Here is a 19,086-nt window from a genome sequence, read left to right on the forward strand (position 1 = left end):
TAGCTAACTTTTCGCTCATGCTTATAGTTGTTGCACTTTTGAACACCGTGGCTACTTGGAGATAGCTACCTTTTGAATTTTCTATGTAAACACCGAAGCTTCATCATGAATATAAATAAAAACTTATATGCATTAAAGTTGTGTCTGGTGTCTAAATTAAATGTGTAAACTTAATATCTTAAACCCAACATGCATCTTAAACTCAAATTTGCTTTACCAATTTAGTTAGACTCTATGCCTCTATTATTCATTTCTTTTAACACTATCTAGTATGAGGTATCTCTGTGGTTTCTATGCAATGTGTGAAATCGAAAAAAGTCTTGGATTGGACTACAAAGTGCTAGCAATGATAAATAGGGGGTTGGGTTAACTCTTTTTCCTCTTTATGCTGTTAGAATACTAGTGCTAATCTGGAGATCATAACATCATTTCAATACAATGAAATTAAATTTTTATTTCAACTCTTTGTTGAGGTCATTATTGCTAATTTTGTTGTGCAAAATATGGATAAAGAAAGAACATATTGAAGGTGAAAATATTCTAAATATCTATTCTTAACTTGACGGTAAAAATTGAGGGTGCGAAACAGGTAAATGAGATGGGAAAATATTTCCCTTTATGCCATCCATTTGTATTGTCGATATTTGCAGTTGTTTTTCTTTTCTATTGAGTAAAAAAATTTTTTATTAATTGGGTATATGTTCCTTTTGTGTTTTCACCTATGCACTTTCATTTGTATCATGTGTGAGTGCCACGGTAATCTGAAATTATTCACAAGTCGCAATAGTGTTTTTCTATGAGCCAATCCTCCCCTCCCCATCATTTCACTCTTCTTACATTTTATATAAACATAACAATTGAAAAATAAAACTTTTAAAATTACATATACTTATAAAATAATTTAAAAAATATTAATATTTTTTTTTGTTTCTTATTTAACACCCGTGCATCGCATAGGGTAACTTACTAGTTATCTATAGTAAAGTGCATCATTTCACTGTAGATTTATAGTCGAATGAACAGTATTTTTATTTTTTCATTAGCTAAAATGCATAAAATTTTTCTGATCTTTAAAACAGCTGTAAATAATTTTTTTTATCTTTAAAAATTTAAAATTAATTTTTTTAATATTTAATTTTATTTTTTAAAACCCCCTATTATTAATTATATTATTTTTTATGAGAGTTAAAATGTCATTCAACTAAAAAATATTATTAAATAAAAATATTATATTGTATAACTTTTTATAATAAATTTTTTATATTTTTTGAATAGTTGAGGCTTTGATAAAAAAATATTATTGTCACTGTATAAAATTTTAAATAGTTATGTTTATATTATTTTTATCCATATTTTTTTATTATCAATGGTGTATGATTTTATTGTTTTAAAAAATAAATTTATATTTATGTTTTCATGTTAGACTAATGTAATGCACATCATTAAAATATTTAAAATTTTAAATATTATTATTTTAGATTAAATTATCTTTTAATACTAAAAAAATATTCACCATTGATAACAAAAAAATAAAAAAATAACACAAAAGTAAATATTTAAAATTTTGTATGATGATAATAACATTTATTTTGGCTATTATTAATTTCTCAACTATTCAAAAAATATAAAAAAAATTATTATAAATAGTTGTACAATATAATATTTTGTTTAATAATTTTTTAGTTAAATGACATTTTAATCCTCATAAAAAATAATATAATTAATAATAGGGGGTTTAAAAAAATAAAATTAAAAATTAAAATGGTTAATTTTAGACTTTTAAAGATGAAAGAAATTATATGTAACTGTCTCAAAATTTAAAATGTTTTATACATTTTAACCTTTTTTATTTTTTATATTTTAAATATTATGTGGGACTTGTAGTATAAAAGTGAACGAGGTGTTTATAGCAAAAAAGTAATAGTAGATGTGAGACTCACAATGAAAATAATAAGTGCTTATATTTTTATATGTATAAGATAATGTAAAATGTGTTTGTCCCACTATAAATATATAGTGAGATGAACAACAATTTTTTAATCTTATATACTTTTACAGATTATGTGGAATCCACAATGTAAAAATAAGTGTGACATTTATAGGAAAAAATAGTAGTAAATGTGAGACCCATAATAAAAATAATAGATGTGAGATCTTATTATTTGGTGTTTATATTATTATATGTATGAGATAATAATGTAAAATGTTTTTGTCCTACTTCAAATCTATCGCGGGATGAACAAAATTTTTTTAATCTAATATTAAAAACAAATGTGAGGTTTACATTGAAAAATGAGTGATATGTGTAAAACCCATAATAAAAATAATGTACATAAGACCTTATCATTTGGTGCTTTTATTTTTTATAAGATAATAAGTGCAAAAATTGTTTGTTTGATAAATAATAATTTTTTGAAATAATTTTTTTAAAATTTCTAGACTTTGTAGGATCATGTGGCACTTACAATATGTAATGGCTTGGGAATTAAAAAAAATTATTATGCAATAAATAATATTGATTTGTGAAGAAAAAAATGTTAATAAAAATTGAAATTCAACGATAGCTACTTAATTATATTTAATAATTTGTTTTTTCAGTGGATGCATTTAGTTCGAATCTTTGCCAACTGGAGAGAATTTTTTTGTTGTGAAGCTATGAATTTACCATAGTGCCCTTACTTTATATATATATATATATATATATAAACCCATCGGCTTTTATTAATATTTTTCATCAATGTCCCTTTGTTCCCCTGATCGTGAGTGAGTTGCGGCAGAGAGAGAAAGAGTGAAACCCTTGTGTGTTTCTTGTTCATCGCCGGCACCTTGTCTGCCTTCTTTCTTGTTCATCATCGTCGACGACCTTGAGAGTGGTGGAGTTGCTTTATTCAATCCTTCCCGAGCAGCGGAGGGGTGTGCGTCTATTTGCTCTGCTTTTCTATTCTCTGCTTTGCAACGTCTCCTTCATTCTTGTTCCTCTGTTTATTGCCTTTGCCGGTGTCGTGGGTGTGTCAAAAATCTTCTCTTCTCTTCTTTGCCGTCGTCGACCTTGTTTCGTCTCTTCCCCTTTTTCGTGTTTGACATTCGACTCTTCTCTCTCTTTCTTTATCCCTGTTCTGGTATAGGGAGCTTCTTCCCTTCTTGTTTAAATTTTTAGCCTGTGATTTGGGTGATAGAATTTGTGATGCTGGTAATTCTTGCTACAATACATGTTTATGAGTTCTAATGCTTGATATTTTCCAGTGTTGAGCAATGATTGGTTCCAAATTTGGATGCGTCGATATTAGAAAGAAACTATGCTTAGTTTGGTTTCCTCAAAAATACAACTTTGGCAACTTTAAAGTGGTATATATTGTCCTTGTTGACTGTGATGTTTGTCTGATGTTTGCTGTACTAAAAAAGTTAGAAGTGGAATGGAAAATATGGGTGTTGGCTGTGCAACGATTTAGAGGGTGAAATTGGGTTAAAGCCCGGTCTTAAGAGAAGGGGATTGTCAAAAGAAGCTTCAAACACTAAACTCATTCCAACTTGAAGTTGAGCAAAGTTTGCATTTGAAGATTAAATCTTAAACAACATTTTGTGTTTCACTTTAAATAGTTCATATTGGAAATTGTGACTTTACGGTAGCATTGGTATAGGAAAAACTAAATTTAGTTGAGTATAATACTGGCAAGATTCTTGATTGAGTTAGGGATTGGATTGTGCTGTTGAAAGATGAAAATGATGATTTTATATTATACATTTAGCTTGGTTCTGGATTGTTTTGATGGATTGCTAGAGTGGTATAAGGTGAGGGTTCACTATTTAATGGATTTTCTTCCCCTTCATAATTTGTTGTAAGACTTGTGACCTGGTTTGTAATATCAAGATTGAATTTGTTTGTTTGTTTGTTTTTTATTTTTTTTTGGGGGGGGTGTTGAGTATTAGTCTCAAGTAATTTAAAGAGTCTGGGTTTGTACTTAGCTAAAGTGTATGTAAAAATGACAATAGTGTTATATTGGGTATTAGGGAATTAAGGAGCGGCCAATATTTTAAAAGTGGCTAACTAGAAGTAAGTTATATATATATTTGAGAATGCTTCTGTTAAGTAAATAACATCCAAATTAATTTATATATTATTGAATTTCCTCTTATCAAAAATGTTATTTTCAACAATTTTGCAGTTATTAGTATATATTTCTTTAGCATTGAATACTTTTGTCAATTAAATTACTTTAACTCTTGAAGTTATGACATATATTTATAATATTGATGAAAATACTTTTACAAGTTCTAGTACTCCTTTCTTGGGTAAAAAAAATATGGAAATTGGTAAGCAAGTTTATGAAACATTAATTGTGAATTTTTATATTTGGAAGGATTGGTGATTTAAATAATTTATGTGAGTTTTTTATTGAGAAGAGAAAAATATATTTTAATAAATGATTATTTTCTTGCATGTTTGAAAATTAGTTTTGAGAGGACTTTATGCAAAACACTAGTTGATAACGACAGTTCTGTTAGTTCTTGGCGTGCCATAGTTATAACTAGTTAGTTTGATTTTCGTAAGTATCGCACTCACATTTATTATTCGTGGGTTTTGTACCTACGTTAAATTTTATGGCTTTGAGCTGCGTTTGGTTAGTATTATTTTTGTGAACTGTGTGTTTATTTATTTTCATGACTTAGGTCACATTTGGTTATTTATTCTTGTGAACTATATGTTCACGTTTGTTTTTGTGACATCAGTCGTATTTGGTTATTTATCTTTGTGGACTGTGTGTCCACATTTATTACTTATTCTGCAAAGTCTTCGAAGTATTAGCTTTTAATCGATTTTTGAATGTACACTTCATTGATTTTGATTATTAAATGTTATTTTTATTCATTTTCTTAATCTATTTTATTTAACTAGATTAAGGATTAAGGCTGTTTTGCTATTGTAACTTTAATGGTTTAGTATCGTTGAAGCTATATAGAATCTTTCAATCTCCAAGTCAGTAATTATAATATATTGATTGCTCTCTTTTTAAATTGCATATAGTTACTTGAATTTACTCATCTTGATTCTTTTAACTTTACTATTGAGATGTTATTCACTGAAAAAATTTTATTTTGATCTCAGATAATATACTGCTGGCCATGCACCTTCAGTTGAACATTGTGGGTTTATCACAAATTGGAAGTTGAAGCGCTATTATGGTTATTCCTTATTTGTTGCAAAATGTAAATTTATTTATTATATTTTGTAAATTAAGTTCTTGAGTCTTCATGTAGACCATATGCAGGATTCCTTACCTTATCAGGTGGTGTCATAGGACTGTTGATATGGAGCAAGGCTCCTCTTTGATTAAATGAGTTGACCTTGTTGTATAGATGTTTTTCTTTTCTTGGAGGTTCTATTTATAGCACTGTTTTGAAAACCGGACCGGACCGGCTGATCGGACCGTTGATCGATCTGGTTTTCGGTTTGGTTCAAAGAAAAAAACCGTTTTAAGAGTTGAGTCGGGTTGAGCCGTTTCAAACTGGCGGTTGGACCGAGAATCAGATTCAGTTTTCAAAAACCGGACTGTTCTAAAATTTTTTTTTATTTTTTATCAAATTTTTTTAAAAAATGAATAATTTTTTTAATCATTTGATATTATATTGTATCATATAACTTGTTAAGTCATGACAAACTTAAAATATTTAAGTTTTTTAAATTAAATAGTAATTTCATATGTATTTCTTATATTTAAATTATTATATACATATATAATTTTTTTTAATTTAATTATTATGTCATCGGTTGGACCATTGGTTCAAGTTGAACTATGCGAACCGTGAATCGCTGACTTTTCTGATTTAATGTCCGGTCCGGTTTTGAAAACATTGATTTATAGTGAAGAGTTTGTTGAAATTTGTATGAGAAACTTGTGACTAAAATAATAGCAATAATAATATTGAAAGAATTCTGTTCTATAGGAGAAATGGGTTTGTGATTAAAAATTAGATTTTTTTTTTTCATTTGAAGGTTTAAGGGATGTGAAATTTTATGTATATTTCATAACGGTAACACCTTAACTTTTCTAGGCGTGACACAATAAAATTAAACATAATTATATAGATAAATTTACTATTAAGTTTTGCCGACATAATTATCATGTTCTAGGACCTAAATATAGGATATACAATGAAATTACAAATTTAATTTAGATAAAGTGTAAATAAATATGTATTTAACTGAATTAACTTTTTTTGGCAATTTAATTTTTAATTATGTGGGGATAACGCTTTCAAAAATAATAAATTATTCTTCATATTTGAGATAAAATTCAATGACAATTAGTTTTAAGGGGGGTTTGCATATTTTTAAAAAATGGAGGAAAAAGTATATGTATTTATAATAAAATAATAGAAGGCATGTTAATGTATTTTCTCTCTTGTATTTTTTTTGTTGGAGGTTGGATCTTGGAATATATATATATATATATATATATAATTATTCACAATATGATAAACTAATTAAAAATTATGAATAAACTAATTAACATTCAAATTCTTGAAATGAGAGGTGTCAACATTTAATACTTGATTGTGTATAAAAAAAAATGATCTCGGAAAAGATAATATACTCTTATGCAATACAAAATATAAAGCTAAGTAACAAATTATAAAATAAAATGTTTTATTGTTTAAACTTTAATTATTCTTTGTACTATTTTTCATATGTTTAATTATTCTTTGTACTATTTTTCCTATGCACAAAATAACAAATTTTAAAGAAATTTGTGTAAAAATAAAATGAGTTGGTGTTTATATTTTTAATATGAATTGGTATGTTATTTACATTTTCAGTATGCACAAGGATAAAGAAATATAAAATGAAAAAGTTGTCATAGCAAATGTGGTTTCACCTAGCTTAGCTAATGAGTAATGGATAATTGCATCAAAAATAAAATATAATTTTATTTTAAAATAAAAAATTATAAAATAAAACATGTTTAAATTTTAATTTTTGTAAGCATGACAAAGCCTGGGACAACAAACTTTTTTTATGTTTATTATTTGCATGGGTAATAGGTCATAAAATAATTTATGTGGGAATAAAACAAGTTATTATTCATATCTTTTATGTGCACTAGGTTGAATATATATTATTAATATATACAAAAAGCCTATGGTTTGGAAATATATGGAAAACAGTCTTGCAATTATGTGCTTCAAAGATAATTATATAATGTTGATGAACTTATTTTCCATTGTACATTTTCTAGACTTTTCTTAATTATTGTTTTTATAGTCTTGTGCATACATATGATCGATGAATAATACCACAATATCAATTATACTATTTGCTTAATTTAAAGCCATTACTTCTTATATAAATAACTTTTTATCTATTTCTATTTTTTACAATAATTGTTATTTTTATTGTTCATAAGTATCCTCCTGATAGACGTAATCTTATTCATGATATAGTCAGGCACTAAATATGGGACTAATTCCTTCTACTAAACTCAACTCTATTAGTGATGTGAACTTTGGTTTGCTATCTTGTGAGGAACTAACTCTTTTCACTAGACTCAACTCTCATTAGTGACAATAATTACAATTTTTTGATAATATTATGACAATAATTACATGTTTTATTTTTTATGGTGATGTATGGGCCAACAATATTTGAAACAAAATAAGTTAATTATATTTCAATTGTATGAGGTGAGAAATTAAAAAAAATTATATATTCTTGAAAAATTAACTTGTAAGTCCTTATAATTTTCTTTAATTTTGAGTTACTCCCTTTGTTAAAAAATTAAGGCATTTTTTGAAGATTGGATGTTTAAAAATGTAAGACATTTTTAGTCTTTTGAGGTATAATTATTATCTTTTTTGAATATTACCCCTATTGATGAGTGACTTTATATTTATTGTAGGATGTTTAATAAGGATAAATATAGAAAGGTCGGATTAGTTGAAAAGTAGGTAACTACTTTATTAGAGAGTGAGATTTAATTAAAAATATCTTACATTTTTGAATGAAGAGAGTAGATCCTTATAGTTTATTTTGTTTCAATTGAGCGCTCTTACAATTTGATTTCTCAGATTTGTTAATTCTTGAATATTAAAATATTTGAATTGTTCCTTGAAAAATAAAATTAAAAATTTTGATATTTTATTAAATAATTATATAGCTTTATAATTAATTTCATTATTTTTATAATTCAAAATTAATATAATTAGGTTATGTATTCTAAATAATGTTTATGCATATAGAATTTTAATAAAAATTAAAAATTATATTAAATAAAAAATTCTACAAACTTAAATTTTTTTTATTTTGCAAAAAGCTATACATCAATCATTTTAACCTTCATTTATTAACATATATAAAACTATAAAGAGTTCAATTCAAATAAAATAAAATATCAAAATCTAATTTGGAATTAAAAAAACTATAAGGACTTGTATATTAATTTTTTGTATATTTTTATGATAAATTATTTATATTTTTTAATATGTATAAAGATAATGCATTGTAAAATAGAATTTTTAAAAAAATATTAATTTACACTGGGCAACACTTTCTAATAAAATAAATTATTATTTATATTTTTAACATGCATGTGTATAACAAATTTTAAAATAGAATAAGTTTTTATTTAATTTTCAATCTACATAAAATAATAAATTATGAATATACTAAATACTCCCTCTGTTCAAAAATATAAAATATTTTCTGAGAAATTAGATATTTAAAAATATAAAATATTTTTAGTCTTTCGAGATGTAATCATTGTTTTTTTTTTCAAAAATGCTCCTATGACTTTATATTTATTGTAGAATTTTTAATAGAGGTAAATATAAAAAGATAGAGTTAGTTTGAAAGTAGATAACTACTTTATTAAAGGGTGAGATTCAGTTAAAAATGTCTTATATTTTTTAATGAAGGGAATATATTTTAATTTGAATATTTATATTTATTTTTATCTTTTAAATATTAAAAGATCGCGTGCATCGCACAAAGAATATATCTTGTTATGGAGAGAAAGCATGAGGGAATGCCATGCTTAACCTTTATATTTAAATTTAAATTTTAATGAAATATCGTGGCCATCAAAACATAACCTAAGAGTTTCAAATTAAAAGTGCGTGATGTTAGTTCTAGCTTTAATATATATACTTTGAAGTTTTAATTATATGCTAGGAGTTTTTAATGTACCATTCTCAAATATTCTTTGTAATACCCTAACTTTTTAATTTTTTTTATTTTTTCTAGATCATTAGCTTCTACGTAAAATAAAAGATATTTGGATATCTTGATATCATAAAATGATGAAGATTTGTATTTTTTATAATTTTTCAAAAATAAAAGGGTGTATTTGTGATATTTTTCTTTAAAAAATTAAAAAAAATACAAATCTTTACTATTCTGGAACATCAAAATATCCAAATGTCTTTTATTTTATGTAAAAGTCAATGATCTAAAAAAAATAAAAAACAAAATTGAAAAGTTAGGATATTACAAAGGGTATTAGAGAAAGGTATATAAGAGGCTTCTAGCCCATACATAAACACACCATTAACAACTTAATTATAAGAAGCATGATATATTCATCGACGACAATCTGTATATTTACACAATTCTTTTTACATAGGATAGCATCTTCTCTCGAAGATTTCAGGTCATAATCAAACAATAAAGACCAAACAGAACAAGAAAGAATTTAAAAAACAAAAAGCAAAAAAGGGCTTGGCTTGCTAGAGTTTCGCTTCATCTTAAAGGTGGCAAACATCACTTCATGATAACCAAGTTTTGATTCTCCCCTGTAAGTTGCATGATTTGCATGAGAGAAAAAAGACACGTGTTTATATCTTCTCATAAACGATACGAGGGCATTATAAATTAAACCCTAATGTGATAGCCATTTAGACTCAAACAATTGAAGAATCGGATGTTCTTCTTCTTGCCTGATTACTTGCTTTCCAGTATCTTTAAATTTCACAATACTTCCACTCCTATGTATATTTTTATTCTCTTCTCTTTCTCTTTCTCTTTCACTTTCATCATCGTGAATCCGTTCCAATATCTTTTCCACATCCTTATAGCTCTCAGCTGGAAAACACTGTGCTGCAGAGCAGAAACTTTCAATTGTATATAAAGATTCTGATTCTGATGATACAAGCTGAATATTTCGATTATCAATTGCTATCTCTTTCATCCTCGAATTTTCCTGTTCCATCTGATTCAACGTGGACACCAACCAATTCAACCATGAAATCAAATGAAGCAATGACCATTGTCTCATTGAGAATGTGAACTGGCAGATCATTGCCGGGAATTTGCCCACCGTGTCATCGAATTTCTCAGGCAAGGACTCTATCATGACTACAATTTCTTCGATCTTGTCGAACACGCGTGATGCGGAAGGCCAAAATATCTCGATCGTCTTTTTGGCCGCCAGAAACTGGTAATCGAGGATGAAGATGATGATTAGGCATTGATATTTCATGATGATAATGAGAGGACTCGCAAATTTAGCCAATTTTGCTGTTGCTCTGAATGTTGAACCTAATGGTCCATTGAGATCTTGAGCTTTTCTTGAGGCAATGTCAGCCATTGCTAAGATTGATGTAATGCAGGCGAATAATGGTCGATGCCTTGAACTCATTTTCCGAGAAATCGAAAGAAAATCATGAAAGAAAGATCAAGAAGATTATAGGAATCATATATATACCAGTTGATTTTGGGGATGTGAAGATCGTAAATTGTAATGATTAGATTAATTTTTAGTAAACTCGAGGAAAGAAGAGACGCTGGGAATCATAATTTTAGATTCCGCAGATCACGGAGCAACCTCTTCTTTAGAAAGATCCAAGTCCGAAGATTATTGTTTCTTGTGTATCTTAGTGGTTGAAGATTGAAAGGCTGAGAATTATTTAAAAAGGAAAATTATATTAAAGGAATAATTGTGGAATAAAGTTTATCACCGTTGTTACTTTTGGTTTTGACAAGTAGAGGTAGTTTTATGTGTGGGAGGAGGCGATTCAATGACGCGTGTCATTTTTAAGCATTACAATGGTTTGGATTTTTCATTTAAATCAATACCAAATTTAAAAAAGAAAAAAAACTATAGTGATGAGTTCCGTTCTGGAGTTCAAAAGTCCAGGGCAGTTTTCTGAATTATTGAACAATAAAAAAAGGCAAGGAAGCCATAATGTGTGTGTGTGTGTCTATATTTCTTTCTAATTATACAGAGCTCATGCTTGGCATGAATTATGGATTTTTGTTTTTCCCAAAAACATGACATATTATTGATAACTAAAGGGTTTATAAAGACAAATTAAGTATAACGAACAAAACATAAATGAGAGAAACAGCACAATGAGAAAAAGAAAACCCTAAAACCAATGCAAAACAATACAAAGGAAAAAAAGACACCTACGAGGATCATTCCAAGCCTTAAAACAAAAATAGAAAGCAAGTAATGGTACCGCTTTCATGAAAACTCCAAGAGACAATAAGTAGCATCGGTAGATCGGGATGGGAGTTCATGGAACCATCCGAACGGTTTCATCCTTACGTAAACAATAATTGCTTCACAGATAGTAGATTTACCACCTTCACACATCAAATTTCATATAGAGAGAACTAAAACCAACAACAACAACTGCAAACCACCATCTATTGAATTAAGAAACCCAAGTTGAGACTCTCACTGACAAACCCAAATCATCAAAATCCATATTTAAAAAATCTCACATATCTTTTAGCTTGTATGAAAAAGTCGCAAAAAGACACTACAAAAGACATGATTAACCATTATTGCCCAAATTGTGATTCCTTCATATAGACAACCTTTATCCCGCCAATGCCAATTGAACCCCCATTTCCTTTTCAGCAACTTATGAGTAAGAAACAACACACACCAGCAAAAAAACAAAATTAAAGAATAAAAACCAACCACACCCCCTAATGCTGGACACCCCCCTCACAGAAAAAGCTACCAAAAATATGCACGAGAGAAAGGTCACAACAGAAAAGAATTTCCACTAGCAGAGAGAGAAAAACTTCCACAAAGAAACCCTGGGACATAGAAAATGACTTTTGTTTTCAATGTTATAGGTTTCTCTTTGCTTTTTATTTTTTTTATTGTTTATGGTCTTTGTATTTTTTTTTTGTCCAAAGCAATGTTAAATTCCTTGGAAGAAGCAACAGGGAATTTAAATGCCATATTATGAAGAAATATGTATATAATGTAAAGGAAGCGTTTGCTACATTCAGGTCAGCTAAAAAAAAAAGTTTGACAATAATGGAGTTTATTGGTATCTATATTTTAGGGAAAATTAAGGAGAGAGATTTAATACTGTTAAATTTTATTATAAAGGACCATAAAAAATAAAATTAGGATGAAGGATCAAGGTAAGTGTAATTGCCGATCACAACCTTAGCATAAAATTTGTCAATAATTTCTTAAAATTAACTTGGGATACTCCAAGTTACAAGATCATTCTTTAAAATATAAGGTTGTATAGTTTTCAATTCCTATCCATACCCAAAAATAAAAGAAGTATTGAATTCAATTAAATCAATATAATTTTAAAAGATATTTACTCTTAAATTATTGAATCAATATAAGTTAAAATCTTTACTTTTAAGAAACTAAATCAATTAATTTTAAAACAGAAAAAATTGCCAAAAAAGACTTGACCAAATTTAAATTTGTTGAGAATGACTTGGGAGAGATTCCAAATTGAGTTCCCTCGCTGGCATTACTTCGGAGCTTCAAATGACCCAAATGCCCAAACCAAATCCTCTTCTCTCCCCTCTTTGCTGCTATTGCTATTTCGACGTTGACTTCCTCTTACTCTCCTTACTCCGTCATTCTTCATCACCTCTTTCTTTCCTGATTATTCTTGTCCATCCTCACCTCCTTCCTCTCCTTCCTCATCCTCTTTGAATTTGCACAAAGAGCAAAGAGCAGAGAGGGCATATCGATGGTGTCAAGGACTTCTCTAAAAGCGAAAGGCAAGAATTCCAAGTGATCTAAGGCATCAAAGGAGTGATCGGCATCTCAATACTTGAAGGAGTGGACAGTGTCCCTATGTAGTCCTCTTTCGTTCTCATCTCCCCCACTTTTGCTATTTTTTTAGGTTCCTTGATTAGCCTCGCAAGTGTATGAGATCAATGTAGTAATAAATTTGGATATATTTTAGGAGTCAAACACAGAGGAAAGCAACTTTGTTATTTCAAGAAAGTGAAAGAAGTAGTTTTAAAAGGATAACTAATTTAAAAAATGCGAGTACGAAAAAAATAATAAAAGCGATGAAAACAATGAAACAACCAATTAAATGAGCACAAGAGATTAAGATTCACCTCCCAAGATGGATTATTGTAATTCAATTAATTATCTTCCCCTTTTTTTATAGTGATAATTGTTTCTAAGGTATCTTAAATACCTTTCAGTAGATCAGGATGCATTTAGCCACAGTTAAATTTAGTGCTTACTAAATTCTACTCTCTAACTAAACTATGAAACTACAATTTAAACAACTATAGATTCCTAAATTATTCCTAATCTAATTATCTGCATCTATTTCTCTAGGTTTAGATAGGTTTATCACCTTTTAGCTTATCAAACTACCCACAGACCATTATAGATAATGGCTGTCTATATAAAAAATAATTAACATGAGAAAGATAAATATAAATAGAAACATTAAAATCTCATTGACAAGATGTTAAGTTTAATGATAAAAATAAATAACTAAATAAAAAGAATAAAATGCATCCTAGTACCACTCCCAACCTTGACTGGGAGTTTAACAACAACTCGTAGAGTCAATACAAAACATTTCAATAGAAAACATAACCAAAATAAAAAGAATAAAGAAAAGAGAGAAGTAAAGATGCCCAGGTTCAACTAGATATAATGAAGTTTTTCAAAAATCTTGAGGTCCCAGTTGCTTACTAAGTCTAGAATTGTGGTGGAAATCTTACTTCTAAAAGTAATGGGATGATAGATCCCTGCCATAAAGATGTGGAAAATTTTCCACCAAATTCAGATAAAGCCATCTTAGACTCAATGAATGTAGAAAATCTTAGTTAGTTCCACTATTTCTCAAGTTGATCCTACTTTCATGGGTGATGCTCCCACTTTAGCATTTCCATCTATTTCAGCATCTAATTTCCAATTTGACCATGAGAAGGCAATTGATATTATTGTGAAGAAATTTGTGGAGTTCTCAAATAAGCTTGTGAATGCTAGATTCTTTCTAGTTGACTTAACTCATGGTTCAAAGATTTTGTCTTTGGTTAAAGCTAAAGCTTCTAAAAAAGACTTAAAACCTAAAAAGTTTTTAACACTTATTGAGGACATTACTTGCCTTAAGTCCACAAGAGGCTTACACTGTGCTGTGATAGCTAATGCTGTCGACTAGTAATTTTCTATAAATTTAGTGTATATAACAATCTAATTATAACTAATACTTATGACTTAATCTATACAATTATAGAAAAAAAGTCATAAACATTTGAGAAGATATCATAATCCTTCACAGGTCATATGTGAAACGAATATTGAGCACTAACACTCCTGTAACTCCTCCCATCTATAATTTCATCTATATAACTTCAGTCATAACTGATAACCTCCATAACTCCTCTATTAAACAGTTGTAACTCTTCCATTCTGAGTTAAAGCTCTGTCTCCTCCATAATAGTATGAATAGGACCCTTGTTTCTCATTTAAGGTAGATGTCAAATTGAATAACAAGCAAAATATTTCTTTCCATTTGGTTTCTGTACCATTTTGGTATTAGAACAAGGTTTCAAAGATAGGGAATACTAAAAAAATACCTTAGAAGCAAACCTAAGATGATGCTGGTAAAGGAGTTTACTATCGCCCTCAGAAGTTGTATTTCCAATCATTTTCTAAAAATTCTAACCATACCATCATCCTTAGAAGGTCAAAAATAGTGGAACAAGAGTCAACCTATAGCCAAAAACACCTTCACGTGTCATCATGCGCCACTACTAGAAGTCTATGTGCCTTTGTTGCTGATCTACTAGCTATATGCACCTGTTGGAGGTTGAAGATGCTGATGTCATCCGCCATGTCACCTATTATGACTAGTCAAAGATAGGTTAGCCCATCTAGAATCTACCATGTGTCCCATTCGCCATGTCATCCTCCCCCATCAACACATAACTTTCTGTAATTCCATTTTAGCCCTAAATCTTTCTAAAAATTACACTTTAACCTCATAACTTTTCATGAATTTCATTTTGAACCCATAATTTTCCAAAATTACAATTTAACCCATATCCTTTTTGAAATTCCCATTTTACTGCTATGATTTTTGAAATTCCTATTTTGCCCCTATACTTTTTGAAATTTTCATTTTGCCCGTATACTTTCAAAAAATCTCATTATGCCCCTATAACCTTCTAAAATTTCCATTTTCTCCTAGGCCTTTCCAATATTCCCATTTGCCCCTAAATTCATCAAAATTCCCATTTTACCCTGATTTTTTCCAAAAACTCCTTATTATAGCTATGATACTGAACAAAATGCCTCCAAGATGTAAGAATGTGCACGAGGTTGAGATAGAAGAGATGAGACATAGAATACAGGAGATGGAAGCTATTGTAGAAATGCAGCGAGCTTTATTAGACACTAACAGAGAAAATCCAAAAGGAGATTCGAGAAGCAGCAGTTCGTCATCCACAAACAACCATTGCCGTCCTTAACAACAACCATTCTATCCTAATGATATCAAGGTAGACATTCTTAAATTCAAGGGAAGACTTTAGCTAGATGAATGTATAGGCTGGCTTTAAATTGTTAAACATATATTTGAATGCAAGGAGATTTCAAATGCATAGAAAGTCAAGGTTATTGCCCTCAAACTCAAGAAACATACCTCCATTTAGTGGGAAAACCTTAAAAGGAAGTGAGAACGTGAAGGGAAATGCAAGATTAAGACCTGGGAAAAAATGAGATGTCAACTCACCAGGAAATTCCTACAAGACCATTACTACCACAATAACTTTCTCTAGCTACAAAATCTTTAACAAAGTCCTTATCTGTAGAAAAATATACCAGAGAGTTTGAAAGACTCATGATGAAGTGTGACATTCAAGAGAATGGGAAGCAAACAATAGCCTAATAACTTATAGGCTTAAACACTGACATCAGCCGCCCAGTCTAGCTTCAGTATTATTAGACCTTGAATGATGTAATTTGTTTAGCCATTTGTATTGAGAAGCAGAGATCATCTTTCCAGCCCTCTTCATTTAGGGGTTATTCAGATGCCTGCAAGGCAATGTTTCAACAATCCATCCCTTTAAGCAAGCCGTAATCTAGCGCTACACGTAAGCCACTACTAAATGTCCTCAAGGAATCTAGCTTTAAAGCACCCAAATGCTTTAAATGCTATAGATTTAGCCATATTATTGTGGATTGTCATACCCGAAGGGTGTCACCATTAAGGAAAGGAAAGTGTATAAAGCACCTGATGAAGATGAGGAGGAAACTGAGTCTTATGAAATTAATCCAATATATGATAAAGAGGTTACACCTGTAGATTAGGGTGAAGCATTAGTGATTAGATGAAGTTAGCAGAAAACTGTAGTTAAGTAAGAACCTTGGCTACGATGCAACATTTTTCACACTCGTTGCACAGCCCAGGGAAAAAGTTTATAATGTCATCATCAATAATAGAAGCTATGAAAATGTAATATCTAACTACATGGTAGAGAAATTAAAATTGCCAATGCACGACTATCCATATCCTTACAAGCTTCATTGGCTTAATAAGGAGAATGAGATAAAAGTTTTTAGGTAATGCCTTGTTACTTTTTCAATTGGGAATATGTATTGTGATGAAGTTTTGTGTAATGTTGTTCCAATAGATGCATGTCACTTTTTAGGAAGATCATGACAATATGATCGACATGCTATATATCATGGGCATGCAAACACCTATTCTTTCATAAAGGATGGTGTCAAGTTCACGTCAGCATCTCTATTACCCAGTGAGATTAGCCAATCTTTAAAGAAATCTAAGCCATTAGTGACTTTGATGTCTAAGGAGGAGTTCAAGGTGACAAAATTTAAAGTCCAAACAATAAGTTTCATTCTAGTGCTTGAGATGAATGATGAGTACACCAACCCGCCAAGAGTCATGCCTTTTATTATTTGAATTTCCAAATGTGATATCTAATGAGATACCACCAGGGTTGCCACCCATATGAGATATATAGCATGCCATTAACTTTGGTCCAGGAATAGTCATTCCTAACAAGTTTGCTTATAGGATGAGTCTTTAGGAACACGCCAAAGTTCAATGGCAAGTTAAAGAGTTATTGAAGAAAGGAGTGATTTAAGAAAGTGTCAGCTCTTGTACTGTACCTATTCTTCTAGTACCTAAGAAGGATGGAAGTAGAAAATGTACATTGATTATCGAGCTGTCAACAAGATCACTATCAAGTATTGATATTCGATACTCTGACTTGATGACATATTAGACAAATTGTATGGTGTTACCACTTTTTTCAAAATTAACCTTCATAGTGCATGCCACCAAATCAAAATTCGGTCAAGAGGTGAGTGAAAAATCATTTTTAAGATAAGAGTTGGGCTATATGAATGGAATGTGATTCCTTTTGGATTGACAAATACCCCTAGCATGTTTATGTGCTTGATGAATCAGGTATTGAGACTCCAAAATTTGTTGTTATTTAATTTGATAACATTCTTATTTAGATCAAGAGTCAGGAAGAATACTTAAAGAACTTACAGCAAGTCTTATAAGCCTTGTAAGAATAAAAGCTTTAATCTCAAGAAGTGTACCTTCCTCATTAATAAAGTTGTGTTCTTAAGTTACATCATTACTGTAGAGGGTGTTCGAGTTGATTTAAGTAAAGTTGCAGCCATTGATAGCTAGCCAGTTCCAAAATCTATTCAAGATGTTTGAAGCTTTCACGAATTAGCTTCTTTCTACATGAGGTTCATCTATAATTTTATTTCTATTGTTGCACCACTTACAAATTGCATCAAAGGAGATAAATTTTAATAGACAAAGCAAGCTCATAAAAGTTTTGAGGAGCTTAAGAAAAAGTTGACTTAAGCTCTAGTCCTAGCTCTTTCTAATTTTGACCAAGTGTTTGAAATTAGCTGTGATGCTTCCAACACTAATATTGGTGTTGTTTTAAGTTAGGATGGCTATCCCATTACCTTTTTTAGTGAGAAACTCAATAATGCTAAGTTTAAGTATTCTATCTATAACAAAGAATTCTATATGGCTATACGAGTTCTTCAATATTAAAGTCACTATCTCCTGAATAAAGAGTTCATACTCTTTTCTAATCATACGGCCCTTAAGTATTTAAATTCTAAGCAAAAGATCCACCGTAGGCATGCCCATTAGGGTGAAATTTATAGTCTTATCCATTTCTTATTAAGCATAAGGCTAGAAATTTGAACTATTTGGCTGATACTCTTAGCCATCGACATGTGTTGCTCACAATAATGCACACTAAAGTTGTTAGATTTGAGCTTGTCAAAGAGCTTTATGGAGATGATCCTAATTTTTTAGGAGTATGGGAAGCAATTATAAATCAATATTTCCACCAATTTTACAGACATAAATAATTTCTATTTCAAGGCAAAACTTTATGCATTCCATAGGATTTTTTAAGAGAGGCCATAATTTAAGAAGCTCATGATGGAGGACTAGTTGGTCATTTTGGTAGAGACAAAACAATTGATTTAGTCAAAGAGAATTTTTATTGGCTATGGCTTGAATGAGATGTCAATCGATATATGCAAAGATGTAAAATATGTCATTTGGCTAAGACCAAGAGTCAAAACACAGGATTATACATACTGTTGCAAGTTTCAAAAGCACTGTGGGAAGACGTGAGTATGGATTTTGTTCTTAGTTTACCACAAATCCAAAGACATAAAGATTTTGTCATAGTAGTCATAGATAGATTCCTGAAGGTGGCCTACTTCATTCCATGCCAAAAGACAAATGATGCCATTCAAGTAGCAAATTTATACTTTAAAGAGATTATATGTCTCCATGGCATTCCCAAGACTATCACTTTTGATCATGATG

At 29.7% G+C, this 19,086-nt stretch overlaps 1 protein-coding gene and 1 long non-coding RNA gene across 4 annotated transcripts; one reads left to right on the forward strand and one right to left on the reverse strand.

Annotated features, from left to right (window-relative positions):
• Positions 1-2,748: 2,748 nt before the first annotated feature.
• Positions 2,749-5,354, forward strand: LOC129310025 (uncharacterized). 3 transcript variants are annotated; one of them, XR_008593003.1, is made up of 2 exons: positions 2,749-3,190; positions 5,105-5,354. It is a non-coding gene; the product is annotated as an uncharacterized LOC129310025 (long non-coding RNA). The 3 variants fall into 3 exon arrangements; XR_008593001.1 differs by having other exon boundaries at positions 2,749-3,119; XR_008593002.1 differs by having other exon boundaries at positions 2,749-2,915.
• Positions 5,355-9,715: 4,361 nt separating this feature from the next.
• Positions 9,716-10,643, reverse strand: LOC129308958 (uncharacterized; the record flags this gene model as incomplete). Its single annotated transcript, XM_054950314.1, has 1 exon — positions 9,716-10,643. A coding segment is annotated over one exon (771 nt), but the record flags the coding sequence as incomplete, so codon positions are not given.
• Positions 10,644-19,086: the final 8,443 nt, after the last annotated feature.

This window comes from Prosopis cineraria, unplaced genomic scaffold (assembly GCF_029017545.1).
Source record: "Prosopis cineraria cultivar Desert tree isolate PC_DT_omini unplaced genomic scaffold, ASM2901754v1 PC4, whole genome shotgun sequence".
NCBI classification, from domain to species: Eukaryota; Viridiplantae; Streptophyta; class Magnoliopsida; order Fabales; family Fabaceae; genus Prosopis; species Prosopis cineraria.